The sequence below is a fragment of the Bos javanicus genome, chromosome 1, assembly GCF_032452875.1.
Source record: "Bos javanicus breed banteng chromosome 1, ARS-OSU_banteng_1.0, whole genome shotgun sequence".
Lineage (NCBI taxonomy): Eukaryota > Metazoa > Chordata > Mammalia > Artiodactyla > Bovidae > Bos > Bos javanicus.
The window spans coordinates 2,127,900-2,153,375 of NC_083868.1; the positions used below are offsets into that span (position 1 = coordinate 2,127,900).

A 25,476-nucleotide genomic window follows, 5' to 3' on the forward strand; every position below is an offset into this window, starting at 1 on the left:
TGAAATCAGCAAGGCCCTTCAAGCCTAATATGGTCAAAATCTGATTTACTTTTCCTCCACAATACAGGATATGATGAAACTAATTCTAAGCTATTTTTCACATTGATTATCACTGGCCAGATCTAGATTACCATAATCTCTTGCCTATGGAAAAAGCCTCTTTATTGATGTTCCTGATTTTAGGCTTGTCCCCTGTAATCTAGTCTTCAGATAACACAAATGACAAAACAACAACAACAACAGAAAAAACCCACACAAAAAAACCAAAACCATCTTCAGATAACATAGATTATATTTTTTTAAATGTCTATCAGCCATTTACACCCTGTTCAAAAGCTTTCAACTGAACTTACTTAGAAAAAAATGCTAGCTTTTTAGTGGTTTCAGAGGTAAAGAATCCGCCTGCAATGTGGGAGCCCTGGGTTCAATCCCTGTATCAGGAAAATTCCCTGGAGGAGGAAATGGCAACCGACTCCAGTATTCTTGCCTGGAGAACCCCATGGACAGAGAAGCCTGGCAGGCTGCAGTCCATGGGCCTGCAAAGAATTGGACATGACTAAGCGACTTTCAGTTCACTTAGTGGTTTTATTAGGTCCCAAACCACCTGGCTCCTACTTTACCTCCCCGACCTGAAGCCCTAAGGACACCAGGTGCAAGCCTCTCATTATTGTTCCTCTGACACACCAAGCTTTGCCTTAGGACCCGTTGTTTTTTCCAGGTGGGTTCTCTTCCCCCATACCTAAGGCAGCTCAAAAGTTATTGCCTGGGTAAATTCTCCCTAACCACCTGGTATCAGGAGAAATAACAATAACCTCAGATACGCAGATGCAGCTCTGTCATAGGCACCCTTATGGCAGAAAACAAAGTGGAATTAAAGAGCCTTTTGATGAAGGTAAAAGAGGAGAGAGAAAGAGCAGGCTTAAAACAACATTCAAAAAACGAAGATCATGGCATTTGGTCCCATCACTTCATGGCAAATAGATGGGGAAATAATGGAAACAATGACAGACTTTATATTCTTGGGCTCCAAAATCACTGTAGATTTCAGCCATGAAATTAAAAGACACTTGTTCCTTGGAAGTAAAGCTATGACTAACCTAGAGAACATATTAAAAACCAGAGATATTACTATGCCTACAAAGGTCCATCTAGTCAAAGCTATGGTTTTTCCAGCAGTCATGTATGGACGTGAGAGTTGGACTATAAAGAAGGCTGAGTGCCAAAGAATTGATGCCTTCGAACTGTGGTGCTGGAGAAGACTCTCAAGAATCCCTTGGACTGCAAGGAGATCAAACCAGTCAATCGTAAAGGAGATCAACCCTGAGTATTCACTGGAAGGACTGATGCTAAAGCTGAAGCTCTAATACTTTGGCCACCTGATGCAAAGAGCCAACTCACTGGAAAAGACTGATGTTGGGAAAGACTGAAGGCAGGAGGAGAAAGAGATGACAGAGGATGAGATGGTTGGAGGGCATCACCGACTCCATGGACATGAGTTTGAGCGAGCTCTGGGAGATGCTGCAGCAGTCCATGGAGTCGCAAAGAGTCAGATACAACTGAGCGCCTGAGCAACAGCCACCTGGTCCTCTCTGCGCCTCTCATGAGTACATGGGTGCTGAGTTGCTTTAGTCTCCACTCTTTTCAACCCTATGGACTGTAGTCTGCCAGGCTCCCTTGTTCATGGGATGCTCCAGGCAAGAATACTGAAATGGGTTGCCATGCCCTCCTCCAGGGGATCCTGACCCAGGGATGGAACGCAGGTGAGTTCTTTACCACTACTGCCACCTGGGAAGCCCTGGGTCTCTGTCATGTCACCCTGTTTCACAGAACTATTTGTCTATTTGTTTCTTCCCCTAACTTGCCAACAAGTTCCATAGTAACTGGGGTCACAATGTTTTACTCACTACCCCCTTCCCAGCAACTAGGACACAGAGTCGGGACTTAAAGATATTGATTGGTTTGACCCAGTAAAACTGTGGACTCTGGCAAAAAACAGAAACAATCACAACAACCTCTCCCTGAAATATCTGAGTTCAGAGTCAAAGAAGAATGATGGTGTGTGCAAATACACTGAAGGGAGAAGGTACGAGGCATACTCATCACAGAATGTCCTGGAATACGGCCAGGCACCCTTAAGCAAATCACAGTATCACTGCACCCCATTTTCCTCTTCTTAACAAAATGACTATTTAACCTCTGCTGCTGCTGCTGCTGCTGCTGGTAAGTCGCTTCAGTCGTGTCCAACTCTGTGCAACCCCATAGACAGCAGCCCACCATGTTCCGCTGTCCCTGAGATTCTCCAGGCAAGAACACTGGAGTGGGTTGCCATTTCCTTCTCCAATGCATGAAAGTGAAAAGTGAAAGTGAAGTCGCTCTAGCCAGCCTAAATTCCACGGTGCGTTAACATTTGCATTAACCTCGGGAGAGTGATGAAGCCCTGTGTCACTCTGATGATCTGGTGATAATGAAGGTGGGAAGAGACAAGGAAAAGAGGAAACCAAAGGCCTTGAGGACAACTGAGTTTAAAGAGGCTCTGCCTCCCTTTCAGAAACATGAAATAAAGTGTTCCTTGTGAGTCGTGTGTGACTCTTTGCAACCCCATGGGCTATAACCCTCCAGGCTCCATGGGATTCTCCAAGCAAGAATACTGGAGTGGGTAGCCATTCCCTTCTCCAGAGAATTCCCAGGGAGAGACCCAGGGACTGAACCTGGGTCTCCCACCCTGCAGGCAGACTCTTCACTGTCTGAGTCACCAGGGGAGCCCCTTGGAACATGCTTAGGTGTTCAGCTTCTTGGCATCTCAGTTCTCTCCTTTGTGTAAAAGGGTTGACAATCCGTTGCACACTTTCAGGGTTACTGTTGTGACCAAAAAACACGCTACATGTGAAGACAGACCACAGGGCTAGAAAACCCATGGTCAGACAAAGTCTCATACTAATTATAAAATACTGATAATAGTAATAAGTTATGTTTTCAATTAGCCAGAAGAATCATAAGAAAAAAATTACTTTGGCAAAGGCCAGATTTTTGAGTAAACTTGGGCAAAAGTGGGGATTGGGACCATGTACTTTTAACTTCTCTTTATCGTCTGTTATTCCCTCACAATTAATCCTCTGGAAAAATTTACTGAGGTCGATGTGACAAGAATGATGGGAGGAAAGGCAGTGGAGAAGCCAAGGGGAAGAGCTAAGGTCTGAATGGCAGGAGGGCAGTTAAGAAATCCCAGCTTCCCAGAGACCTCCCTTGGGGTTCAGTGGTTAAGATTCCAGCACTTTCACAGCAAGGGGCACAGGTCTGATCCCTGGTCGGGGAACTAAGATTCTATATACTGCGAGGCATGGCCAAAAACATTTTAAAAATATTTTTAAGTTAAAAAAAAAAAATCCTGCATATGTATACCTGTGGCTGATTCATGTTGATGTTTGGCAGAAATCAACAATATTCTGTAAAGCAATTATCCTTCAATTAAAAAAAAAAAATCCTGGCTTCCTTTAGAGGCTGGGCAGGTTACTTAAGTGACTGTAAAACCCTCTGTACAATGATGGCGCTGCTCCTGAAAATAAATCAGCAATATCCCTAGAGCTGAAATTCCTACAGCAGAACGGAATAAGAGAAGACATATTACATGTCAGAGGAAGAATTACTGACACCTGGGTTTGAGGGAAAAAGAGGAAATGGGATGCCTGTGGTTATCTGACCCTTTCTCCACATCAAGGTTTCTTCTTGCAGCCTCGGAAGGGAGGCCAAAAGCAAACCAAACACCCTGTAGTTCTTTTAGCTACAAGCACCGTCAGGCATTCGGAGCAACCACCCCTTTGAAACAAGCTGGTTAACGGAGGGCTCAGAACTGGGAATACATGGTGGAAGATGGCCAGGGAGGGCGCTGGTCCCTCGGAGCAGCCCACGGCACTGTTCACCTCTGCCCTTCCACCTCTAGCTCTCCTGTGACTTTGCATTGTTCCTCCTTCTCTTGGATCACTGTCTTATTTGCCTAACCCAAAACCTGGACCTTTCCCCTAACATACCCAGACTTGTGGCACAAACTCACTGAAAGAAAGGCAATGCACAGTGTGCTTTTAACAGTGAACCTCTTAAGAACACCATTTATTTATCTCAGCTTATCATTAACTGTGGGCTTCCCAGGTGGCTCAGTGGTGAAGAACCCGCCTGTAGATACAGGAGACGTAGGAGATGCGGGTTTGATCCTTGGGTTGGGAAGATCTCTTGGAAGAGGAAATGGCAAACCACTCCAGTATTCTTGTCTGTAAAATCCCATGGACAGAGGAGCCTGGCGGATTACAGTCCATGGGGTTGCAAAGAGTCAGACACGACTGAGGACACACGCATCATTAACTGTGTCAGAGACAACCTGAATGACTATGATTGCCCCCTCCCAAACCTCCTTCACTTTATCACCTGTCATCAGATATATCAGGATGAAGGGAGAGAGGGAAACTCTACCCACCATTTTTCTGTTTTGTTTAAACTGTCTAAGAACTTTCCCAAGAATCACGTGTTGGATCTTATTACTGTAATCTTTAAATCAAGCTAAATAATTAAAGCCTAGGGTGAGAACAGAGAAGAAATCAGAACTGTTGGGGACTTCCTTCATGATCTAGCAGTTAAGACTCTGCTAGCTTCCACTTCCCTGGTGGCTCAATTGGTAAAGAATCCGCCTACAATGCAGGAGATCTGGGTTTGAGCCCTGGGTTGGGAAGATGCCCTGAGGCAGGGCATAGCAACCCAGGCCAGAATTCTTGCTTAGAGAATCCCCATGGACAGAGGAGCCTGGCAGGCTGCAGTCCATGGGGTCACAAGGACTAAGCGACTAAGCACAGCACAGCACAGCTTCCACTTCAGGGGGCACAGGTTCAATCCCTGATCAGGGAACTCAGATCCGACATGCCACACAATAAGGTTCAAAAAAGGAAAAGAAAAAGAAAGCAGAGTTGACTGTGATCTTAGTCAACTAATTATCATTTAATTTTCTTTTTTTCTTTTTGGCTATATCATAGGGCATGTGGTATCTAGTTCCCTGACCAAGAATTGAACCCATGCTTTCTGCATTGGAAGCTTGAAGTCTTAACCACTGGACCACCAGGAACATGCCTACCAATTAATGTTTAAGAAAAATATCTGACTAAAAGATGGCATTTTATGGAATTATGTTTTAAATTGGGATAATAATTTTCATTCCCCCCCACCGTGGCATTTTGTGTGAAGAAGTAACATAATGTAACCAAGTGCCTCAACTATTATTACAAAAATACATTTCTCTTGATACTATAAACAAAAGGAGCATAAGGAAACAAAACAATGCTCCAAAAAACACAAAACCAAAGGGAAGTATGTGAAGATGTGAAGAAGGGTCAAGAATCCAATAGGGGCAAGAAAGAGAGAAAAGATGCAACAGACACTGCAAGTTTAATCCTTTTTCCCTGACAATCTGCACCTTTGCTTTCATTTCTTTCTTTTTTTGCTTTCTCCCCTTCCAGCATTATCTTTGTGCACAGGGCCATCATTTTTCAGAGTGAATGTCTCCTAGAATTTCAGTGCTACAAACTGATATGGCAGGGAGAAGGAAATATTTATTTTAAAAACATACAATGAAATATATGAACTGATTCCTTTTAGACTCACCAAAGGCTGGTGCACTAGAAATAGCAACTGGTTGCTGTTTCATGACAGGGGGAAGTGCAGAGGGGAGCTGATATCCTTGGAGCTTCAGCTTGATGAGTTTCATAGCAATGGAAAACTCCACTTGATCCATCCTTCCATCATTATTCATATCAGCGAGCGCCCTGCAGAGCAACAGCATGGGCTCAGAATGACTGTGACCTTAAAAGAACCTTTCCCAAACCACCAGTCCCACCCACACAAAAACTAGAGAGTCAGCTCCCTTGGTCCCAGAGAAAACAAAACAAAACTTGTTTACCAAGCTGTAGGGAAAAACTGAATAGGTTTTACATAACGACGAATTATGTTTTACTGTGTTAGTCTTCACTTATACGCATGCATTATTTATATGATACACAAGGTAATTTTCAGTCTGAATGTCAGGACATATACTATGGACACCAAATGGAGCTTGTTTTTGGGGCAATGAAAATGTTCTCAATTGGATATTGGTGATGGTTACACAACTCTGAATAGACTAAAAAAACACTGACCTGTACATTTTAAAACTGTGAATTTTGTTAAGCTATTATGGGGGAAACAAAGGTAATTGGAAACAAGAGTTTATTTCTAGATTCTTGATTAGATTGCATCAACTCATCTATGGGGCTCTACAAACCTCACCACGGGGATGTGACATGCTATGCTCTACTATAATGTAATACTGGCATACTTTTAAAGCTGTGAAAATTAATTAAATGAGCTTACAAACACACTATCTGAAAGTGGTGTTCAAACATGAATGGTCAAGCACAACTTTCAATAAGCTGTTTATAGAGTATTTTTCTCAACAAAGAATAACCAAACAGAAGAACAGAGTCTGGACTTGCAACCGGAAACTACGTTTTGGCAAACTGAAACTGCATGTGACTTAACCTCTTCTGTACAAAAAATGGTCCTTCGGATTTCATTTGTTGAAGTCTAGATATCAAAGGCCTAAAGATTTATTTTTTAAAACCTGTCTTAACAAAATTTTTATTTGAAACTTCAAATGTTAAGACCAGTTACTCCAATTAAAATACTTAATCCTTAGCCATCTTTTAAATGAGCCACAGACTGTGTCCACAAAAGAAAATTACGTCACGTAGAAAATAACCCCATATTGGCTGGAGTTAATGCAAAGTAGTAAAACATGAGGCACAGAGAAAAGTGTCATAAAAAGATTACAAACCTTTAAAAATGTTAAAAATTCTAAAAGTCAACACTATCTCTCGGGAAAATTTGTAAAGCTCATAAAATCATAAAGGAAACACTATGGCCACACGAACCATCCTTCTGCCTCAGATAGGAGCTCCCCTGCCAGCAATGAGCCCTCCAGCAAACCACACCATGGAACCCGAATTTCTCTCACTGCTAGCGGCTTCAGCATCACTTGCCATGTTTCTTGAGCATTTGGACTCATGCGTCTATGAATTGCTCATTCACATCCTTTGCCAAGTTTTCTGATGGACTGCACGTCTTTTCCTTGTCAGTTTAAAAGAGCTCATTGTACGTTACACATCAACTGTTTATCTGTCAGTTGCTGAAAGAATTTTTTAAACTTGATCCATTTTGTGTAATTCTTCAGCATACAGAAATTCTACATTTTTATACATGTAAAATATTTCTTTGATCACATAGCTTTCTTTTCTGAAACTGTATTACTTTATTACATTTCAACCTTTAAACTGACTGTAATTGCATATATGTGTGGTATGTTACCCCAGGGTTCAATCAGATTTCCATCAGATAGATGGATACTTAACTTTCCCAGCAATGTTTAGGAACCAATCCATTCTTTTCTCGCTGAAGCATAAAAATATTTTTGTGGTTTATTAAATGTTTATATGAAATGAGATCTATTTCTGGATTATCTACTCTGAATAATTTCCAGGTCAACGTGACAATAATCTGATTGCACTGACTCCAGTATCTGGCAAGACTTATATAAAAAAAAACTTGTGTTGATGTTTGGCAGAAACCAACACAAACACAAAACACAACACAAACAAAAAATTAAAAAAATAAATAAAAAACTTGTTGGATGAACCTAGAGATTGTCATACTGAGTGAAGTCAGAGAAAGACGAATACCACATGACATTGTTTATATGTGGAATCTTAAAAAAAACAAAAACAACAAGAGTAAAATGAACTTATCTACAAAGGAGAAACAGTTACAGATGTAGAAACAAACTTATGGTTACCAGGGGGTCAGGCAGGGAGATGTAAATTGGAAGACTGGGGTTGACATATACACACTACACCATATAAAACAGATAACGGATAAGGACCTAGAGTACGGCACAGGGAGGTCTACACAATGCCTTGTAACGGCCTACACGGGAAAAGAATCTAGAACAGAGTAGATACATGTGTATGTGTAACCAATTCACTTCACTATACAGCAGAAACTAACACAACACTGTAAATCCCAAGAAAAGTGTTTTTAAAAATTTGCTTGGCTATTCAGACATTTCTTTTTCCCTATGAACTTTAAGATAATTTATCTATTCTATAAACAACTTTCTTGAAATCCAAGATGAAACTGCATTAGATATATTAATTTTTATAGAACTGACATATTTATGATAGTTTGTCCAAAGAAAACAGTACATTCAGTTCTCCTGATGTTAAAAACATTACATCACTTTCTCCATATAAGTAATTACTATTCTCGTTAAATGGGGTCTTAGGAATTTTATCGTTTCTGTCACTCAAACAGAACAGGTTCCTCATTTCCATATTTAGACGCTTATGTCAAGCACAGAGAACAATTTTGCTTTTAATAATCATTTCTGCTGGCTGATCAATCTTACCAAATTTCTGTGAAACTTACACAATCACCTAAACAGCAAAAGAGTTAGCTTTCGTTTCCTATAGTTATACCCTTCCTCTCTTTCACTGTTCTTACTGTCTCCATCACATTACTGAGTGGGCATTCCAGCGTAGTTCTGAATTTAAGTTAAATGGCTGTAGTGTTTCACTGTTTAGTGTAATATTTGGTACTGATTTTTAGAATGTAATCTGACATATTTAAGCAGTTCCCTTTTTCTACTAGAAATGCTTGCTATACATTTTATCAAATGTTTAATCAGCATCTGAAGACCTGATCACACACATCTTCTTTTTCCTTTTATCTACTGATATAATATGGATTTCCCTGGTGGTTCAGACGATAAAGAATCAGACTACAATTCAGGAGACCTGGATTCAATCCTTGGGTCGGGAAGATCTCCTGGAGAAGGGAATGGCTACCCACTTCAGTATTCTTGCCTGGAGAATTTCATGGAGAGAAGGAACCTGGCAGGGTACAGTCCATGGAATCGAAAAGAGATGGACACGACTGAGCGAAATAATGTTGAGGGAATTCCTTGACCTTGAACTAATCCTGGCATAAACTCAAGTTGGTCATAGGTTTTATACATTGTAGAATTCCATTTGCTAAGATTTTGTTTTCATTTTTCTGTGTCTATGATCATAATTGAGATTAGTTTCTGGTTGCTTTATTTTTAGTCTGTTTTTCAGGTTTCATAAAGTAAGTTGAATCAATAAAATGAAATGGTGAGCTTTCTTTTACCAATTTTTCTTTTTTGGGGGACACTGTGCAGCATGTGGGATCACAGTTCCCTGACCAGGGATCAAACCTGTTGCCCCACCCCACAGTACAAGCATGGAGTCTTAACCCCTAGACGGCCACAGAAGTCCCTCGAATATTTTTTAAAAGACATTCAGGTATTTCAAATGGTTTTCACAGATATAATAAAGGTTCCCAATGATCAATACTGACATGCATACTTTACAAAAAAAAAAAAAAACCAGCAGATAGATTCCTACTTTCTATTCCCCACACTACTGCTCCCAAAACACATTTTCTAGAGAGAAACAAAAATGTCTAATGTGGGATAATGAGTGGGTTAGGGGGAAAAGACTTTCTAGTAATGACATAATTAGCAAAAGCCTGGATGGGAGAGGAGAGGAAACACGTAATGCTCAGGTTCTAAACATTCACTAAAATCCCAAAACATTTCTAACAATTTTGTGTGAATTTTTTAAAAAACTTCTTCTGCTCAACTAACATAACATAGCTGTTGGGATTCCTTGGTAATAAAAATTCAAAGGTCTTTTTAGAATTATAACAGTTACTCCTACAAAGCTCAACTCTCTCCAATCCCTCCTAAGACACTGGAAAAGAGTCAGAATTCTATTTCTCAAATTTTCTCTGCAAAATATGATTTCAGCTCTGCTATCCACATCATCTCCTGTGTATGTGTATGCTCGATCACTTAGTCTGACTCTTTGCGACCCCATGGACTGTAGCCCGCCAGACTCCTCTGTCCATGGAATTCTCCAGGCAAGTGCTGGAGTGGTTGCCATGCCCTCCTCCAGGGGACCTTCCTGTACCAGGGACTGAACCCCTATCTCCTGCACTGGCAGATGGATTCTTTACCACTGAGCCACCTGGGGAGCTCGCTTTACGTATGTATAGTTATTTCTCAGTTTACTCAGTTCTAATAATCACCCCAGAAAACTAACTAAAAGTCTGAGAATCCTGAAATTAAATTCACACAACTTCCAAAGTTAAAAAATGTCTGATAAAAATATTTTTAACAAAAAGTGAAACAATATTTATGACTCTTGAATACAAACTGATCTTAAACACGATGTTTAGTCTGATATTAAAATCTATATATAGTAACAGGCATGGTGGAGATGAGAAAAGGTCCACAAGTATACTGAATATTAAGGGTAAGTTTTTTGTTTGATTTGTACAAATAAACCACACATTGCTCTTATATCCTATGGGAAAAAGTGCTTCAACTCCAAGCATAGGAAAATCTGGCAACACCTGCAGAACTACATATAGATTTACTCTTTGATGCAGCAACTCAATCCTATGAATTTACCCTGAAGGTACACCTCCAACAATACAAAAACACATGCTTTAGCTCATTCTTCGCTGCATTATTTGTAACTGTAAAATATTAGAAATAACCCAAATGCAGAAAACATAGGAAACTGGTTGAATAAACTATGGTATACCATTCACAATAAGTATTACATAACTGTAAAAAGAAAATATAATAAAGATCTCTATGCGATGATATGAGTGATTTTTAGGATATACTGTTAAGTGAGAAAAGGAAAGAACAAAAGAACATTTATAGGAGGTTACTTTCAAAGCAGAAGGAAGAGGAAATAATTGAAATTCACATACATATTAGGGACACGTTTTTTCCCCACACAAATAAACAACAAAAAGATAATAAGCTTTTGGAACCTTGCTAATGTGTTACATATTCAAAAATTAAAATTAAGTCCACAAAGATGAGAGCAGATCCCTGAACTGAATAAAAACTAAACCAAATAAAACTGGGGTTGGGGGTGGGGGTGGATAAAGGAGATTGGGACTGACATATACATACTACCATATATAAAACAGATAACTAATAAGGACTTGCTGAATAGCACAGAGAACTCTACTCCATACTCTGTAATGACCTATATGGGAATTGAATCTTAAAAAAAGAGTGAATGTATGTTTATACATTAACTGATTCACTTTGCTGTATAGCAGAAACTAACACAACACTGTAAATTAACTATATTTCAATAAAAATTAATTAAAAACAAAACAACAATAACAAAGAAAAATACAAATAAACCTAGTAGTATTTTGAATGAGTACATGTCCACATAGGAAAAAAACATTCAAGTAACTTCTGAACACAGCACTTCATACATCCTCAGTCTGTAAACAAATGAACTATGAGGTAACCTTGAACACCACTGAATGGGTTTGGGGTTTGCGGTGGACAGGCGTGGAGCCCTTCTGAAACTTACCTTGTCTGTATCACACGATTCAGAGGAAAGAAGGACCTGTCTCCACTCCATCTCATTCACTGCATCAGACAGTTCCTTTAGGAGGCCACCTCACCCACAAAGGCTCATCACAGGCTGCTCACCTCCCCTGTCCAGATTAATCTGGTCCAGTCACTCACCATCTCTTTGTTTATTCACACAACAACAAAAAAATTTTTTGGCTTTGCAGCACAGCTTGTGGGATCTTAGTTCCCCAACTAGGGACTGAACTCAGGTCACCTCAGTGAAAGTGCAGAGTCCTAACCACTAGACTGCCAGGGAATTTCCCAACAAATATTTTTTGAAAAGATCACTTACTAAGGTCTCCATTCAGGAACTGGGCTTACAACTAAGGTAAAGACAGGCAAAGTTCCTGTCCTTGTTTCAGTGTAAGCAGACACTCCACAAGAAAACCAGTCAGACTACTCAACATATTGATAAGTGCTATTAAGAAATAAAGCAAGGGGACTTCGCTGGTAATCCAGTGGTTAGGACTTTGCCTTTCAAGATAGTGGGTGTGGATTCGATACCTGGTTGGGGACCTAAGATTCCACATACCTCGTGGCCAAAAAAACCCACCAAAACATAAAACTGAAGCAATATTGTAACAAATTCAACAAAGACTGGTTCACATAAAAAAATCTTAAAAAAAAAAAAAAGAAAGAAAGCAAAGCAATCAGAAAGAGAAGATGTCGGCAGGAGCAGGTAGGGAGAGGGAAAAATTTTATTTTTTTGCCTTTAAAACTTTTTGTTTTGTATTGGAGTATAGCTGATTAAGAAACAATGCTGTGATAGTTTCAGTAACCAGCCAAGGAACTCAGCCATGCATATACATGTATCCATTCTTCCCCAAACTCTCCTCCCATTCAGGCTGACACACCACATTGAGCAAGATTCTCTGTGCTATACAGTAGGTCCTTGCTGGTTACCCATTTTAAATGCAGCCCTGTGTACATGTCCATCCAAAACTGAGAGGAAAGTACTTTAGACAAGTGCTCAGGAAGCCCTTCTCAGGGAAGGTGACCCATGAATCGAAACCTGATGGGTAATCAGCCAGATATGTAAGGATCTAGAAGAGCTGCAAGGCAGGGAGAGAAAATGCCAAGTGCAATGACCCTGAGGCATTTAAAGAATATAAACAAGGTCAGTGAAACCGGAGTGCAAAAAATTAAGAAGAAAATGGTACAAAATAAAAGAGGGAAACAGCCAAGAGCCCAGTTCACATGGGCCTATGGCCTTGGTAACGACTTTGGGTTTTCTTGTTAATGAAGAGTTTTAAATGGATTTACCTTTTGGCGGGGGGCAGGATTTACTTTTTTGAAAGATTGTTGGGTTGCTGCTTGGAGAATGGAATCTAAAGGGACAAGTGTGAAAGAGAGACTCCAGTCAGGATGGTCAGATCGTGGGCACAGTTATTCGGCCCACTGTGACAAATCAGGATGGTAGCAAAGGAGACAGAAAGTCAGGGGCCAGATTGGGGATACAGTCTAATGAAGTCAAAAGTATACGCTGATAGACTGGTTGTACAGGGTAACGAAAGGAGAGCAATCAGGCATGGCTCCCACCAGCTGGAGAGATGCTCACGAACATGAACTGAGATGGTGAAGACTCAGGCATGTTCTGGATGACTTCTGGGGGAGCCAGGGACTTTAGCAAACTGATCTTGCTGGGGGCTGAAGGCCCTCCTGACGTATGTTCAGAGGTTCCTAAATGGTATCCTAAGGGGTGACTGCCCTGATCCCTGCCCCTAATTTCTGCCTCTGGCTTCCTCCTCCTCTCTCGGGGCTGTTTCCAAGCAGTGCTCCCTCTCTTCCCCTCACTTCTCTCCTTAACAGCTTCTGTCCCCTCTTTCCATGGCCCCTACCGCCTCTGATTCCAAAGCCCTCATTCAACTTCTTTGTCTTCTCTCTACCTGTCTTCTATTCAAGGCTCTTGTCCATTGCCCTCTGCCTTGTTCTTTCCTGTCTCCACACGAGCCTAAGGTTTGAACGATGTTAAGCATTTAAGTTGCCAAAAGATAAGAGGATATTGGTGGCTTTCCTTTCAGCTCCTTAGTAGTAAGACAATTTCTAGGGAGAGGAATCATCTTTGGTTACTGTTATAACTTGGCTTTAAACACACTGACTTGACTCCATCCTCTGAGGGAGAATTTAGGATTTCCTGTATTCTTAATTAGAAACTGGACTGGACAGATACGTATCTCCAAAGTATTAGTAGGTTACAGTTCCAAAGCTCATAAATAAATTAACTGGAGTACAGTTTCTACATGAATTCTAAGAGATATTCCCCAGCAGTCCCCATCACTTCTACATTTCAACTGTGGTCTAGAGCAAAGAAAGAAAGGCGCAAAGAGAAAGAGAAACTAGAAAAAGTTCCTAATTCTCAATACAAAAATTTTCTTCCTCTCCAGAGGAGTGGCACAGACTGCCTAAAACTCTATAGACTCAAACCCGCTCCTCTACCAAAAGGGGAAGGGCTTCTTTTGAAGCCTTTGACCTTATCAGAAAAAACAAGTGAGAACACAAGATTAGTATCAAAGATGGGAGGAAAACCTACTTCATCAGGTCAGCTGTTATTTATAAACTTAAAAACCAAAACATGAAGAGGTGAAGTACTGCTCAGGCTTATAAAGGGAACAAGCAACTGTGCTGTGTGTGCGCAGCCGCTCAGTCGTGTCTGACTCTGTGTGACCCCAGGGACTGTAGCCCATCAGGCTCCTCTGTCCATGGGATTCTCCAGGGAAGAATACTGGAGTAGGTTGCCATTTCCTCCTCCAGGGGATCTTCACGACCCAGGGATCAAACCTGCATCTCCCGAGTCTCCTGAATTGGCGGGTGGATTCTTTACCCATTGAGCCATCTGGGAAGCCCTTAAGAAGCTGGTGCTAAAAGACAGATCTTCCTCACACTCTGCATCACACCATTCCAGCATCTTAGCAGGACATCTGTGCCTCATAAAATTTACAATGACCTTTCAAAGCTATTTCTTTTGGGAAGATACTTAAAGGTGTGTTTTTTTTGATTTGGGGGTTTTTGTTTGGCTAGGAAGGGGTCTTAGTTGTAGCATGTGGGCTCCAGTTCCCCAGCCAGGGATCAAACCCCAGCCCCCTGCATTGACAATGTGGAATCTTAGCCACTGGACCACCAGGGAAGTCCCAATAGGTGTGTAAGTGTATTTTGTTTTGTTTCTTCCCCCTAGTAGTAATTCTCGATGAAACTAAAATACACCATCACAAATTTAACAAAATGTCAGAAAAGAAAGATAAAAAACATTTTGGACTTAACCTAAGTCTGCCAACTCATTATCTTCACTGTTAACATAATTTTTCACAATGAAAAGAAAAAGTTGGCAAAAATTACTTTAGTGTACTCTGGTAAACAAAACAGAAACAAACAAACAAAAAAAAAGCAGTTTTGTTTTGTTCTTTTTTTATTTTTGGCTTGTGGCATCTTAGTTCCCTGACCAGGAATTAAACCCAGGCCCCCAGCAGTGGAAGTGCAGAGATGTAAGCTCTGGACTGCCAGGGAATTCCCCTGTGCCCCACCCCAATTCCTCCACCAAAGAAAAAAAAAGTTTGGAAAATTAACTGTGTTAATGGAAAGAAGTGAAATTTATTAAATAATACTTTGTTTTTCTCCATTACACTTATTAACATGTGACACTTTTTATGCTGTTATTGACCATCTTCTTCCACTGGATTACAATCTCTATGAAAGCACAAATTGTGTCAGTTTTGTTCACAGCTATGTTCCCAGCACCTACAACAGTCATTGGTCCATAGGAGACATCTGACAGATATTTTTCCACTGCTGAGTGAACAAATGTTAAGTGAGATCTCCTTGCAGTAATTCATCACAAGACTGCTTCTTGAATGAACCTTCACAGATTGTAAATACAGTATAGGAGCAGAATTCAGTGAAAGAAATTAATCTGGAAAAAGAAGAGTCTAGTGAGTGACCTTGGTTGATTGCATGAAACATAATCACCAGAACACAAAGCAGAAGTTTAACACAGACGTCACAAGTCTTTCCCATTTAGACTTAGGCACTTAACAGGGCTGCCAGTGCAGGAGATTTAAGAGATGCAGGTTTGATCCCTGGGTTGGGAAGCTCCCCTGGAGCGGGGCATGACAATCCACTCCAGTATTCTTGCCTGGAGCATCCCATGGACAGAGGAGCCTGGCAGGCTACAGTTCATAGGGTCGCAAAGAGTCAGACACAAAAGTGACTGAGCACACTTAACCAACATGTCAGTGACACTGCTCACAGATACATGAGCGTTCTCTCTGTCTACCTCTCTTTGTGTGTTTTTCTCTCTACCTGTTACTTGATTTCAAAAACCTTGTTTGATTGTTCTGCTTCAAATAGATCAGAACTTAGTACAAGAAGGGTATAATAGTTAAAAGGGACAGTCTGGCAGCCAATATGCTGACAACCAGGAAAAAGAAAACAAAGCAGACACCAAAAAAAGCACAAGAATCTGGGTATCATTTAATTTCAATTCAAATATATCCACTCACAAATAATACATAAATTCCCATGTAAGTTTTGTTATGTCAGAGCACAATAAATCATTTTCATACTGATGACTTATAATCAGGCTTATGTACTGTAGACTCCACTTAAAGGCAATAAGGAACTACGTCAACTTTATTAATTTCCATAAAATTAAAAATATTTTAAAGTTAATGAACTAAGGGGACAAGCAATTGGTTGGGTAATTCAGTCAACGTGGAACACCCAATCCCTGATGATGACAGCAGGTACCTTCCTGAAGTTTTGTTCTGAGGACCTGTAATGTGCCAGGGCCCACACTAAGGTCTTTGTATACAGTTTCTCTGCTAAACCACTCAATACTCCTATAAATAAATATGCATCTTCCCATTTTCTAGATTTGAAAACTGAGGCTGACAGGGAGAGAATAAATACACGTTCCAAACCATAAAGATAGATAGTTGTACAGATGACACTACAGCAAGCTGTCTCCACAATACTAAGAAACCCAGGGAAATGAAGAATCAACTATAAGAACCATCCATTGCAGGAAAGCATGGCCTCTTGGCCAAAGAATTCACCACAGCTTCCCAAAGTCATAGACCTAGTACCCAAAACTATATTGGCCACTCTTTTTCATTCACTCTTTTTCCAATGGTTTCAAAAGACTGAGTACTTATTTGTGCCAGTTAATCAAGGGATTCACCAATATTTATTATGTGCTCACCTTGTACAACATTGTAATAAATACTGGTTTTTTCACTCTTTCATTGGTTATTTCCCTATTGAGCCTGAAATATTTTCTTTGCCTTTTATTCAGTGAAAGATACAATACCATCACATTACAAACCAAGAAATGTGGGACACTCAGTTGAGCATGGGTGACGTGAATGAAGCCAAAACAATTGGTGAGAAAACATTAAAATGCAGATTTCTCAACTGGGAAGTCAAATTTACAACAGTGTTATCTTGCAAATGTCACCACTTTTTCAAGTTTCATATCAGAAAGATAATTTTCAGAAGTATTTCTCTGGTGGAAGCATATTTCAGACTAGAGATACATGTTTTCCTTCAATAATTTAAGAAATTAAGATTAGATATTACTGAACTATTTTTTTTTACAACCTTCTGTATATATGAAGCTCCAACTTACCATATCTGTGCTAAAACAGGCTGAGGTAACCCAGATTGAAAAAAAAAGTTTCTAGCTTGATCACCTGTAAATTAAATGGATAAAGTTTTAGAAGAAAATAGTGGATGACAGAAAAGTCCTATGTCAAAATTACAAAAATGAAAGAGGCTAATAATCTAGTAAATACGAAACTTAATACATTTTAAAAGCCAAATGATAAGTTTGTAAGTAACAATAAAATGAATACATTAGCATGGACTTTAGAACGTAACACTTAAAAAAAAAAAGCGTGTACCATTATGTAAGGGTAGACTGTCTATGTTAATAAATCTGCTAGTAATTAAAATGGTAACAGCTACATATTATGACAAAGTGTACCTCCAGGAATCCCCAAGAAACTGCTGACCCATACTTCTACTTTACAAAAGGGGTCTTTGCTATTCCCATTTACCTACACTTCAAATTATTGGTACTGCTAACGTATTTATGGAGAATGAGTAACAGTGATCAAAAGAATGACATCAATGACTAAGAATTAATAAGTTAAAGAGAACTGAGACAAACATACACAAAAACAAGTCTCCAGGAAATCTAGATTTCATTTTCTCTAAAGCTAATTCCTGAAAAGTAATCAAACAGGAAAGAAACTAGAAAAGGCAAAGTACAAAGGCATCTTTAAGGACACAGTAATAAACAAAATGTTTTTAAATGTTCATATCTCTTAATTTACTCAAGTTTCTCAAGCCAAGGTCAAGGTCAGAATTAAGGAAGTGTTTTTACTCAAGGACCACAGTCCAATGCTACAATTACTTAAAGAATGTGATCCATTAATTTCACCAATTCCCACCAGTGATATGGCTAAAACAGTGACTTGGCATCCATTAAAAACTGCAGAAAGGCTTGAGTGCATCGGAGGAAAAGTAACTGTGAAAATACAGAATCCAGGCTAAGTCAAATAAGTAAAGTACATCTTTGGTCATAGGTGCCGACCTTCACTCTGCATAATAGACTTTCCACAGATATATGCACTACGGTAAGTAAAAATGTAAAAATACTGACTCCAATTACCAGTAATAAATCCAGATATTGGCTTTAAACTATGGAACTGTTGATCATGCTTTGCTCTTTCCTCTACAGTTATGGCCCAAATATCCAGGCTGCCTACAAGCCAAAGAAAAGACAAAGGAATTATTCAACGAAAAAAGAAAAACAACATGCTCACACACAGTTTCCACAACACTTATATGGTCAGTATATTATAAACCATTTGATAAATTACCATCTGTTTGTCCTTGGAAGTTGAGTAGACACATACACAGTACTATGTATATAATAGATAATAAGAAGAACTATACAGCATTGGAAACTCTACTCAATACTCTCTAATGTCCTAAATGGGAAAAGAATCTAAAAACAGTAGATATAAGTCTATGTGTAATGGATTCCCTTTGCTGTACCACACCAAGTAACACAACACTGTAAATCAACTATACTGCAATAAGATAACTTTTTAAAGGAAAAAAAAAGAGAAAAGTAAGAGTAAAGCAAGCAAAGAAAAAAAGACATTAACATACATTCTTTGTGAAAGTTATGGAAAAATTGAGCTTCACTAAATTAGTATTCTAGTTGATTCCATGAAAATCTTTTTGGAGTGATAAAAATACTCAAACACTAGACTTCAGTAACTTTTATAGAATGTAGATTATAATTCACTGAAACTGATTTTAAACATGGGAAATGAGTATCTTGGGGGAAAAAAAAAAAACAATGACAAAACAGAGAAAACAGGGTTAAGTTCTTCAGTTTCAACTCTTGGACTGACCAGATGTTCCCTCATTTCTGAGACTGTCCTCACTTTAGGGCTCCACCAGGCTCCTCTGTCCATGGGATTCTCCAGGCAAGAATACTGGAGTGGGTAGCTATTCCCTTCCCCAGGGCATCTGCCCAACCGAGGGATCAAACCCACGTCTCCTGCACTGGAGGCAGATCCTTTACCATCTGAGCCACGAGGGGAGCCCACTTTAGTTACAAGGTCTCCTCACATGAATTCACCAAAATAACTCTTGATTACATTAAGAAAAAGGCTTTCAGGAGTTCAGACGTCTTCCCAAATGGTGGGAACAGACAATACGTGACGGGGCAGGTCTGATGACAGTGATGGTCAGCGCAGCAATTCATTCCGTCCCTGGAAACGTACTTGCTGAAAGCCTTGTATGTGCCAGGCACTGCGACAGACATCAGGGAAAAGAGGGCGACCCAGGCAGATCAGATCCCTCACAGGTCCTACAGTCCTCAACGTCTGGGGCCCTGTCAAAATTCGTCGAGTAAAAGCAAACCCCAACAAACAAACAAACAAAACAAAAACGTGCTCAGTGATTAAGAAGGGGGACAAAGACAAAACACAAAATAAAATAGTAACATGAATGGTTTTGAAAAGATTGCAGATTTCTGCACTAAGAATCCCACAGAGACTTTTCCTGATGTGATGACAGGAATGAGGCTTTGGGCTGCCTTACTCTCTTCATGGTGACCAGGTGTGACAGTTGCCAAGAGATACTTTGGGAACTGTATCTCTTTAAAACAAAACAAAACGTGGCCAGTAAGGGAAACCAACATTTAACACTTTCCTAATAATCTTAGGGAAGATTACCTGAAAAGAAAATTTTGTGCAGATTGATGTTTCAAATAGATAAACTAAAGCAAAACAAAAATTGCATGCTTCAAATCCAGTCTTCCAAACAAAGTACAGAATATAAATGACCCAGTAACCTGAACAAATAAATTGCAGAAAACAACAAATCAAAACAGAGATGGGGGAGGGGGATGGTTCACTAACAAAGCAACTAAAGAGACACATGAACTAATTCACTGTGTCTTGTTCAGATCCTGAGTTGAACCAAACTGTAACAAAAAAGTAACACCTAAGGAATATCACGGAAATTTTTAACAGTGACTCGATAGTTGAAGACATTAAGGAATTACTATAAATTTCATTGGAGTGGTAACAGTATCATAGTTATATCTTTAAAAGTGTTACCTTTTAGACATGTCCACTAAAATGTCTGTGGATGAAATGATCTGATATATATACGCGAGGTGCTCAAAAGAATCCAAGTGAATCAATACTGACCATAAGTTGATTGATAATCACTGAAACTATGCAATGGGTTGATTGAACTATTCCCTCTATTTATGTGAATATTTGAAATCTGCCATAATACTAAGTTTTTAAAACTACAGTTCCAAAGTACATTAAAAAAAAAAGAAAAAATCTTTGAAAACTTACCACCAAAAGGTGTGGGAAACTGAGCCATGGTTCTGTTACTTTCACCTTGCTAAGGGACGCCTGCAATTGAAACGCAACATTTAAGTTCATGAAAACTTCACTTCTAGGTACTTATAAACACACTGACAGGCTGTCTTTAATGACCTGAAGACTGACACTAGAGCTAGGAGATAACACTGCAAATGAAGGTTACCACTAAGGGTTCATTCATTCATTCCTTCTCTGCACAGCTTCTTAGTCCCGGGTGCAGTGATGGGCACTAAGGAATGTGGATGAAAGCCTCTAGGGCAACAAGAAACTCTCAGTCTGGTGAGTGATCCTGTACTATTATCCCACTCATTGCATTGTTGAATTTGTTATTTTTTAAATCTATCTTTTTCCTAACCACCACATATACTAGTCCATCTGCTTGATGGTTACAACAACTGCTCTTTTTCATTAACACTAGTACACGCAGTGCACTGTCTTACCTTCTTCTTTTTTTTTTTTTTTTTGGTGACTCTTTGCGAACTCATGAACTGTTATCATCAGCAACAGATGCTGGCAGTCATTTTTCCTGAAGCAGCAGACCCACTTCATTTTTGAGAACACACACACACAGGATGTTCTCAGTCCTGTCTGACTCTTTGTGACCTCATGGACTTTAGCCCACCAGGCTCCCCTGTGGAGTATTCCAGTCAAGAATACTAGAGTGGGTTGCCATTTCCTCCTCCAGGGGATATTCCCGACCCAGGGATCAAACCCATATCTCCTGCGTCTCCTACGCTGGCAGGCAGATGCTTTATCACTGAGTTTCCTGGGAAGCCCAAGTACATGCTGTGAGGCATGAGGGAAAAAAACTAAAATAAAAAAATCTGAATACAAACTATTAAAGAATTTCCATTTGGGGGACTTCCCTGATGGTACAGTGCATAGGAATCCACCTGCCAATGCAGGTGACACTGGTTAGATCTTGCTCTGGGAAGGTTCCACATGCCTTGAAGCAAATAAGCCTGGGCACAACTCCTGAGCTGGTGCTGAGAGCCTGCACTCTGAAACAAGAGAAGCCATTGCAACGAGAGGCCTGGGTATCACAGTGAACAGCAGCCCCGCTCACCTCAACGAGAGAGCAGCCCTGCTCATTACAGCTAGAGAAAAGCCTGCGTAGCAATGAAGACCCGGCACAGTCATAAAGAAAGAAATAAAGAGAACCGAATGGAACATCTGTGAAGTAGTTAGCCTGGAAAACTAACCAGAGTGAAGCTGGGGGGTGGGGTGTACTGTCCCACACAATAAAAGCTCTGGTAGACAAAAAAGACCACAGAAGGGAAACCAGTGGGTTTGTTGTGTTAAAGTGTTGAAGCAGACCACAAGAAAACTGAATGTGGGAAATAAGTAATAGAATTTTGCCAGATAAGCCCAAAAAGCTTTTATTTTTGTACAAAAAAGTCAAGTGTAAGCATTTATCAAATGGAAGTTGAAAGTCTTATATTAAAAAAAAATCTAACAGTGAGGTTTAAAAACACAAAACAGGAGTGAGTGAAGGCAGAAGTTCAACACATACAATGGGATTTCAACCCATACAACCAGTTCAGCTAAGGTGAGCTATCTGTAACAGGGGATATAGAGCTATCAATAATATAACCCCCGAGCCAAAGACTGGTACAGTGAGCAGTGGGCAAGCAAGCAAAGCTTCATCTGCATTTACAGCCACTCCCCTTCACTCCCATGACCGCTTGAGATCCCAAATAGCTGTGGCCTTAGAGGTATGTATGAGTCAACTCGAACTCTCCATATGTTTAGGATTGAAGTCAAGGCAGAATATCCTGAGATTGCCATAAAAGCACTGAAAAGCCTGCTTCCATTTCCAGTATCCTATCTTTGCGAAACATGAGATTATGGAGTAAACTGGACATAAGCAAGCACACTTTGGATGTCACTGTCTCCCATCATCCCCAGATGGGACCATCTAGTTGCAGGAAAACAAGCTTAGGGCTCCCACTGAGTCTGCATTATGGTGAGTGGGATAATTATTTCATTATATATCACAATGTAATAATAAAAGAAGTAAGAATTATCCTGAAACTGTATTTCCCTCTGTGGAAAAACTGTCTTCCATGAAACTGGTCCCTAGTGCCAAAAAGGTTGGGGACTGCTGATCTACAATGAAAATACACAGGAACGTAGGCATCTACATAAAGGAAACTAGAGATGGGTGTTCTTCTCCCTGAAGAATCAGGGATGCAGGGCCATTGCCTCAGAACAAGTGCAGAAAGCTCACCAGCTGATGCAATATTCTGGGGAAGATCTGTTCTTCATCAGAGAAGGCAGCACCATGCACACAAGCCTGTCCACCCAACTTTATTAACACTTAGCATTTCTATTTCCTGTAGCCTTTTCTCTATAAATATATAATTGTTTCCTTCTTTTGCACACTTTACATTATAAAAAAATACTTTCCCCAAGTTGGGCTTCCCTGGTAGCTCAGCTGGTAAAGAATCCTCTCCAATGCAGGAGACCCCGGTTCGATTCCTGTTGGGAAGTTCCACAAGAGAAGAGATAGGTTACCCACTCCAGTATCTTGGGATTCCCTGGGGGCTCAACTGGTGGGTTCAATCCGTGGGTTGGGAAGATCCCCTGGAGAAGGGAATGGCTACCCACTCCAATATTCTGGCCTGGAGAATTTCCTTGCAAAGAGTCGGACATGACTGAGCGACTTTCACTTCCCCAAGTTATTAAAAACCTTTCATAAACACATTGCTGGACTTACTTATATCTTTTTAGAGTGAGGCAAACATTCCTATATTTACATATTAAAAAATAGAAAAACACTTGGACTAAATATTGAGCAATCAAGAAATAGTAAATAGTAGTTTGAAAAGTTTGGCTAAATGTTAGGATTTTTAAGCCAAAAGCTAAAACATGTTTGAGAAAAGTCTTTAACCTTTCTTCATTTCAGCTTCAGAAAGGGGAGCTAATCACAGAAAGTTACAAAATAAATATGATTCTGAATTTCAATATTTACATTAAAATTCAAATTTTAATGTATTTAAAGTAGAAGACACCTCTGTAAATTTATATTTATAAAAGTGATAGGTCATCCTTAAAACAGTATTAAAATGTCACTTTGCATAAAAACTGTGTTAAAATACATTTGTTATTTGATTCAGTGTTTTGCTATTATAAAGGGAGATTACTCAAAAAATATTAAATGATTTCAAAAAATAAAATACAAAATATGTATAATTGGTCTCTAGCACACTAAAATACAACAAAAAAGGCAAAAATTAATTATGAGGAATAAAATTTCTAAACTCAATTATTGGCACAATTTAAAACTTTTAACTTTATATTAAATAAACTTTGCAAAACATCTTTAAAAATAGGTATGTCATATAATTCTTCCTAACTTCCTGGAGGTTTGAAAATTTTCTAACACATTATAAAATTAAAGGGGGGGAATAGGTAAATATAAAAATGAGCATTGGGATGAGTTAATTCAAACGTGTACTCATTCACAGAAAAAGAAATCCTCACAATTACACAATTCCAGTAATTAGCAGAATTCTAACAACCAAAACAGAATTTAGTTAAGGATTAGTGATCGAAAGACCAAAATGAGATTATGAGCATACAGTATCTATTTTTATACTTAATTAATGCCCACACTCTCACAACATCTTGGAATCACCTTATATAAAGAAGCAAAATGGGTGAGAGGACTTGGGAGACTGGGGTTGTGCCTATACACTATTGAACTATGCATAAAATAGATAACTGATGAGAATGTACTGGATAGCACAGGGAACTCCACTTAATGCGCTGTGTGAACCGAGTGGGAATGAAGGCCAAACGGGAGGGGATACATGTATGTGTATGGCTGATTCATTCTGCTGTACAGTAGAAACTAACAGGGGCTTCCCTCGTAGCTCAACTGGTAAAGAATCCACCTGCAATGCAGGAGACCTAGGTTCAATCCCTGGGTTGAGAAGATCCACTGGAGGAGGAAATGGCAACCCACTCCACTATTCTTGTCTGGAGAATCCCATGAACAGAGGAGCCTGGTGGGTGGGGTTGCAAAGAGGAGCCTGGTCCATGGGGTTGCAAAGAGTCGGGACACGATGAAGCATAGCACAGCAAAGAAACTAACAGAACATTGTAAAGCAACTACACTCCAATAAAAATTCTTCTGTTTTAAAGCAAGAAGGAAAAGTCCCAATAACTAGACAAGCAAAACCTACAGAAGAGGCAGAGACTTGAACTAATGCTGTGAACACATCACTGAACTATGTTGGTTGCTAGATTCCTAACCAGAGAATACTTGGTCTCAATATTTAAAGATATAATCTTAATATAAGAGAAGGTATTTTATGTACAATGGAACATTTATAAGCACTATTCTTTTTGTTGTTATTTTTGTTGTTTAGCCACTAAGTGCAGTCCAAATTCTTTGAGACTCCATGGACTGTAGCCCACCAGGCTCCTCTGTCCATGAAATTTTCCAGGCAAGAATACTGGAGTGGGTTGTCATTCCCTCTTCCAGGTACCTTCCCAAGTCAGGGATCACACTCTCATCTCCTGCATTGGCAAGAGGATTCTTTACCAAACACTGAGTCTTATCAAATCACTGAGCTTTACCGAACACTGAGCCAAAGACTGATTCTTTACCAAACCAGCTGCTGCTGCTAAGTCACTGCAGTCGTGTCCGACTCTGTGTGACCCCACAGATGGCAGCCACCAGGCTCCCCCGTCCCTGGGATTCTCCAGGCAAGAACACTGGAGTGGGTTGCCATTTCCTTCTCCAATGCATGAAAAGTGAAAAGTGAAAGTGAAGTTGCTCAGTTGTGTCCGACTTTTAGCGACCCCATGGACTGCAACCTACCAGGCTCCTCCATCCATGGGATTTTCCAGGCAAAGTACTGGAGTGGGGTGCCATTGCCTTCTCCGAACCAGGGGAGCCTTAAATTTATAGTATTCCAACAGTTCTAGATTGCAGGCAACTACTCATGCTGCCAGAGAAAGGCAAGCTGGCTAGAAGGTATCAGAAGTCAGAGAGGTAAGGAAACAAGA

General features: G+C 39.8%; 1 protein-coding gene across 7 annotated transcripts in view; it reads right to left on the reverse strand.

The window, feature by feature from the left end:
- ITSN1 (intersectin 1) overlaps positions 1-25,476 on the reverse strand; it is a 253,806-nt gene that overhangs the window by 158,857 nt on the left and 69,473 nt on the right. For 6 of the 7 annotated variants that reach the window (XM_061411188.1, XM_061410952.1, XM_061411028.1 and 3 more), the window contains exons 2-5: positions 20,428-20,487; positions 18,210-18,302; positions 17,163-17,226; positions 5,641-5,801 (exon numbers count right to left, since the gene is read on the reverse strand). In XM_061411188.1, coding sequence (XP_061267172.1) covers positions 5,641-5,801; positions 17,163-17,226; positions 18,210-18,302; positions 20,428-20,455 — 346 coding nt within the window. In that variant the 5' untranslated portion in view covers positions 20,456-20,487. Of the gene's footprint in view, positions 1-5,640; positions 5,802-17,162; positions 17,227-18,209; positions 18,303-19,338; positions 19,449-20,427; positions 20,488-25,476 lie in introns of those variants that run through there. The other variant, XM_061411114.1, reaches the window with a different exon arrangement.